The following is a 5,958-nucleotide window of genomic DNA, read 5'->3' as shown; positions in this document are numbered from 1 at the left end:
GGACCACGCCCCCGCCCCCGCCAGGACCACGCCCCCGCGCCCGGCCAGGGCCACACCAGGTCAGCCGCTAACAGCTGGGCTGGAGCATCCGGGCCTCTGTTGGCTCCGGAAAAACAGCTGCCACAGCCTGTCTGGGAAGCGACCCCCGCTGGGGCCTGTGGCCAGGAGAGGCTCACTCACCTGTCATGTTCTTTATCCACCAGGTGGTACCTGGCGCGGAAGGCCACCAGGTGAGCGTAGTATGCTGGCGCTGGGATGGACACCGAGCGCGTGCAGCGCACGTAGGTGTGACACAACTGGTAGGTGAGGATCTGCAGCTCGTCGGAAGAGAAACGATTGTCATCCCAAAGCACGTGGTAGTGGGAGGGCCTGCTTGTTCCCTGAAAGCAGACATGGGGTCAGAGACGCAGCGCTCACCGTGAGGGCACCGCCAACAGGCTGTGCCCAGCCGCTCACCGCTCGCTTGCTCCTTACCAAGGACACGGTGTTTAGCAACAGACAGCGACGTTATTACGCATCATTGTAAAAGGCACCAGGAGATATATTCCATCGGGCGTGTAAACAGACCGCACACACTTATTCACATACAAAAACCATAGAAAAGATATAAAACAATAGAGAAAAGTTTGTTCCGGGGCTGCATCACCGTATAGGTCGGGTTTCTACAATGTTTTATTTACAGGCAAGAAAACCATCTATTTAAAACACGCCAAAACCGGTTTGGCTCAGTGGATAGAGCGTCGGCCTGCGGACTGAAAGGTCCCAGGTTCGATTCCGGTCCAGGGCATGTACCTGGGTTGCGGGCACATCCCCAGTAGGAGATGTGCAGGCGGCAACTGATCGATGTCTCTCTCTCATCGATGTTTCTAACTCTCTATCACTCTGCCTTCCTCTCTGTAAAAAATCAATAAAATATATTTAAAAAAAAAAACTCACATGTTGACCACACTTTAAAAAGGGAGTTGGCACACGTGTGTTACTTGTGTAGTTTGTGAAGCTGGAAATCTTTTGAAACTGAAGGAAGTGGGAGCTGGCAGCCTTGCCCCCCAACACAGGGCACAGAAGGCACTGGCATGGGCACCCTCACAGCTGCTACACTGCTCAGCCGGCCCACCCGCCTGCCTCCCACAAAGTCCCGCCTGCCTCCTCCGGTCTGGCCACGGCTGCCCGCTCAGCCCTGTGCTCGGCCCAGTGACAGATGCCACGTCCCCGCCCCACCCCCACTTTGCCATTTCGTTGGTGGCTGTTAAAGGGGAGGGGGGCGGGGTGTTCTGTGTAAGGGGGCCTGCCCCTCGAGGCCCATGTGTCCCAGCCCTAAATGTCTCAGCAGAGGACAGGCCAGAGCCCCCCCACCCCTCCGTGTTTGCACGTGGGCCTGTGTGGAAGGCGCCTGCTGGAGGCTGTGAGTGGGAGAGAGGCTGCCCAGGGACCCACAGGGAGGCCACTGTCTCCAAGGCTCAGTCTCTCTTTTCACTTAACAACTAAACGTGGAAGAGCCGTTCCGGGCCTTGGCTGCACCCATAGGCCACACCTCGGTGTCGGGCAGTAACAATTCCCAGGAAACAGTCCAACTACCAAGTTCACAGTGAAGTCTCAAGTTTTAGGTTCCCGTTCTCTGGGGAGGGTTACTCAAGTCCTACACAGACTCAGACCAAGCCCGTGTGCTGGGCTCTGAGGCAGGCAGCACCCAGGCTGGACTCCCGGTGCTCAGCTGGCAATGGGCTGCCGGCATGGCACCCGCGTGGCAGCCATCCCTCAGGACCACCCTCTTCCCCGAGAGACGGGACAAGCCAGAGACACTTCTCCAGGTGCCCAGCAAAAAACACACGTGGGGGGTGACACGCGTGGACCCCACCACGGGTGTGAGCTCACTAAGGCGGCCCCTTGTCCCTCACCGCCCTTCCCACATCTCCGGAGCCCTCCTCGTCACCTGGTGCGAGGCCGACCTTCACCAGGTGGTCTTGTCACCTGAGCTCTCACCCCGCTTGCTAAGCACCAGGCCCAGAGACACCCTGCCCCCGCCCGTGCGCCTGCACCTGGCACTCACCACTCCTGCCTGGACCTTATCTCATCTGAAATGCATCCCAGCTTCCCAGTGGGTCCCTTGTCCCCAACGCCTGGTGGTCCCGAGCCCCTGACCACGGCTGGCACCCTGCTAAGTGCTCCCCACCGAGTCCCACCCCGAGGGTCACACCTGCATGTGTTTGCTGAGTGTGACCTGACGTCACAGACACTGAGAGGCCCAAAGGGGGCCCTTTGCCTCACCTGGATGCCAGCGTGACTGCACAGGTAGAAGTCGAACTCGGTCGGGTGGGTGATCTTCGTGTCCACGGTGGTGCCTGCTGGAATGTTTCCGCTCTGCCCGACCTTCAGCAACACAGGAGTGTCAGCCATGCCCGGAGGAGGGTGTGGGGGGCAGCCGAGGAAGCCCAGCAAGCCCTGCCCACCGCCCTGAGGCTGGGCCCCCCTCCACAGGCCCTGTTCAACTCTTTAAATTGACGGATACATTTGCTCAGCACTTTTCAGACCGGCCACAGCCCTGGCTACTCGCTAGTGGGTTCTCTTTCAGAGCCGCCTCCCGGCCCTGTATCAGCTAAAGCACGGGTCTCCGCCGGACCCGTGCGATTCACAGGGCCACGTGCTCACCAAACGGAAGACGGCGCTTCTCTAATGCCCCAGGCCCGCACCCAACACAGCCCTCCGAGGGCAGCGGCTCCCAGAGCCCGGCAGGCCCCGCGGCGAGGACACGCACCCGCTCGTTCTTGTCCGTGCAGAAGAGCCGCGTGTGGTGCCGCTTCTGCACCACGATGAACGTGATGCCCGGCTGGTAGTCCTTCTCCAGCTTGATGCAGGCCTCGCGGATGGCCAGCAGCTCGTGGTGCAGGACCTGCGGGGACAGAGGGCGTCAGGGCCAGTGTGTCCTCAGGGTCCGCTGCCGGGAGCAAGTCGCTTAGTCACAGGCAGCGCGTGACACATATCTGCAGCCACGGCTCCGAGTCCCACTGGCGTGTTCATGGCTGCGTACTCTGTCTTTCGGGACCTACGCCTCCGTTTGTACAACGGAGAGACTGACACCCAGGTCTCAGGGGCCAGTGGTTTCAATGAGAAGATGGTAAGCGCTCAGCACGGAGTGTGCCAAGTGCTGGGTGAAGGCCGCGCAGTGGCATGAGATGCGGTGGGGGACACAGCACAGCCCTCTCCATGTCTGTCGTGGAGAAGGGCGAGCGGGCCTCGTAGGAAAGACACTGGCTTAGGCGTCGGAGGCAAGTCCAAGTCCTCACCTGACATGAGCGCTGTGTGGCTGGGGGAAGCCAGGCACCCTCTCTGATCCCGGTTTTCACTCTTAAGATGGGACCACCGACCTTGCAAGCTTGCTGTGCTGACTAAAGTGATGTGCAAAGCCTGTGCCCGGGAGCCCCGGAGTTAGGGCACAGGACGGCGAGGCCCAACTCGTTCCCTCCGTCTGTCTTCAGAGAAGACGGGGGACGTCCCCGCACACCCCTGAGGCTTCAGTGACTGTCCCCGCTACACACTGTTCTGCTGCCCTGACTACGCCTCCAACCCTTCAGGAGACGAGGGCGGAACTAGACAACCAAGAAGGCTGGAGCTCAGAGGAGCGCCCTTCCAGCCGGAGGGAGGCGACCTGGAGTTCTGCGCAGGCAGTGCCACAGGGTCCACCGGCCTCGGCACCCAACAGACGAGGGAGCGCCAGCCCATCCCCCTCGCCGACAGCGGCCTCGGACAGCCGCTGCCCTGGGCCCCGCCCTGCACCCAGCAGCTCACCCAGGCACCAGGGCGGCCCTCAGGCTCCTCCCACCCACACCCTGCCTCTGCCCGAGAGCATCACCAGGTAACGCGTGTGTGGGGGACGTGGCGGGAGCAGAGGGGCAGTCACCGGCCAAGGGCACACGCAGGGACAACCTCCCAAGACCCGGGCAGGACAACTCCTGCCGCCCAAGGCCCGACCTGGAGGTGCCAAGGCTGCTGTTCCCGCTCACCGCCCTTCTGCGGTGCTCCCTGCGTCTGTGCGTCACAGACACCCCGCCTTCCAGACCGCCCTCCACGTCCCCCAAGATGCTGCCCCTCACTCCCCATCCAAACAGCGGCCGGGCCTGCTGACTGCGTTCTAAGGGCTCCCAGCCATTCCCCACACCCGGCGTGCTTCTCCGTCACGCTACTCACTGCCTGCCCTGCGCACTGCAGCCCAATGGGGTGCCCGCCCCACAAAGCCTCCCCCACACCTGCCTCCGCCCGCACAGCTCTCCAGCCCAAGCCTACCCATTGCTCCTCCCGCCCGTCTGTCCTGCCTCAGCGTCGCCGCCGTGCCCACCGTCCCCGTGACCTGACAAGCACAGGCACAGGGAGCGGTCGGACAGGCTGTAGGTCGCACCCCCTTCTCCGCAGAGACCCCGAGAAGCCGCTCTGCCGGACAGACAGGCAAACCCCAGAGCGCAGAGGCGCCCACCTGCTGGAACTGCCCCTCGGACACGCCGTCGCGGTAGAAGATGATGCGCGTGGGCTTGAAGCGCGTGGACTTGTAGAACTGGATGAGCAGCTCGCGCACCATGGCCGCCAGGTCCTGGATGATCTCCTGGCGGTGCTGCTGCACCCGCACGGTGGCGCAGTAGCGGTTGGGGTGGGCGTCCATGCTGCCCACGACCTGTGGGCAGGAGGCGGCTCGTCAGGAGCAGTGCTGCCGCTTCCTGGGCTCCCCGTGTGGAGGGGAAGCTGGCATTGGCCCCGTGCTTGGCATGGAGCAGGGCTGGACCCACGAGCTGCCCTGGGCAGAGGGAAACCAACAGGTGGCTCCGGACAAACGAGGAGCACACACGGCCACACGGCCCTCTGGCAGCCCCACGGGGTCGACGGGACCTGCAACCCCGGGCCTTCGCTCCTACCCCCGAGGGAGGCTGGCTCAGCCCGAGGAAGGGGCAGCGGCCGGGTGTCAGCAGGGTCACCGTGAACCGAGGCCGCCACACCGCCTCCTGGGCAACCTCAGAGCTAGGAGGAGGGAGAGGGCTTCGGTTCCGGCCCGCGCACACGCTGAAAAACAGGCCGTCAAGCCTTGGTGTGCCCCGAGTGCGGCGAGGCTGCCAGGAGCAGCGCCCCCCTTGGTGGGACGGACGCGGCTGGTGGGGGCTGTTGGTGCTGACACGCCGCTCTCACTGCTCCCAGTCGCACTGACCCGCCCGCAGCGCCTCCCAGTGCCTTTCCCACGGGACCCGGGACCCGGACGTCCCCAGCTGCCACCTAGCAGCCTCCTGCTCTCAGGAAGAGCTCTGGCCATCTGGCCGCAATGGGACCGTGTCCCCCCCCCACCCCACCCCCGCTCCCTGCGGCCAGCGCGGCACTCACGGCAGCGATGGAAGGCTTCTTCCCGTCCCCCGCGGGGGGGTGTGTGACATCGGCCCCCAGGAAGATGACCGGCTGCTGGAACACGGGCGGCCCTTGGGGGGAGAGGGAGCTTGAGGCCGAGGCTGGGCACCGCCCAGTCCGCGCGGGCACCCACTCCTGGGCGGCCAAGGCGCTGGGCGAAGTTCTCTTAGCGACGCACTCAGAGAGCCTCACAGGACGTGGCAAGGCCGCGTGAGCTTCGGAAGAACCCGTGGGGAGAGGTGCGGTGGGCCGGCCGCTGAGGCTGGACGGGGCGGGGTCCATCTCCGCACACACAGAACGTTTCCCCAATAATACTTCCTGGCCCCCCAGGAGGACGGGGTGCTTCCCACCCGGCAGAGGGAGCAACGGGAGTCGCCTCAGGGGGGCCCCCCGACAGCACTCCCATGGAGCCTCCCAGGCACTGAGGACCCCCCGCCTGAGTGGAGTGAGGGAACGGGGGGGTGCCCCATCAGTGCCCACAAACGTGGGCAGGTCCCCCATCCGTGCCCAGCATGGTCTAACCACCGGCTGCCCGGCCCCCCAGGGCATGGAAGCTGCTTGCTACCCCTTCCCGAGCGTGGG

The 5,958-nt window shown here is 64.0% G+C and overlaps 1 protein-coding gene across 1 annotated transcript in view; it reads right to left on the bottom strand.

Annotated features, from left to right (window-relative positions):
• AGO2 (argonaute 2, RISC catalytic component) overlaps nucleotides 1-5,958 on the bottom strand; it is a 23,333-nt gene that overhangs the window by 1,136 nt on the left and 16,239 nt on the right. Inside the window, exons 12-16 of the mRNA XM_015561416.1 lie at nucleotides 5,356-5,591; nucleotides 4,466-4,660; nucleotides 2,753-2,887; nucleotides 2,266-2,367; nucleotides 181-380 (exon numbers count right to left, since the gene is read on the bottom strand). Of these exons, the coding sequence (XP_015416902.1) occupies nucleotides 181-380; nucleotides 2,266-2,367; nucleotides 2,753-2,887; nucleotides 4,466-4,660; nucleotides 5,356-5,591 (868 nt within the window). The remainder of the gene's footprint in view (nucleotides 1-180; nucleotides 381-2,265; nucleotides 2,368-2,752; nucleotides 2,888-4,465; nucleotides 4,661-5,355; nucleotides 5,592-5,958) is intronic.

The sequence above is a fragment of the Myotis davidii genome, unplaced genomic scaffold, assembly GCF_000327345.1.
Source record: "Myotis davidii unplaced genomic scaffold, ASM32734v1 scaffold30, whole genome shotgun sequence".
Classification (NCBI taxonomy): Eukaryota; Metazoa; Chordata; class Mammalia; order Chiroptera; family Vespertilionidae; genus Myotis; species Myotis davidii.
The sequence above is the reverse complement of the archived record's forward strand: the minus strand, read 5'-3'. Positions and strand labels throughout refer to the sequence as shown.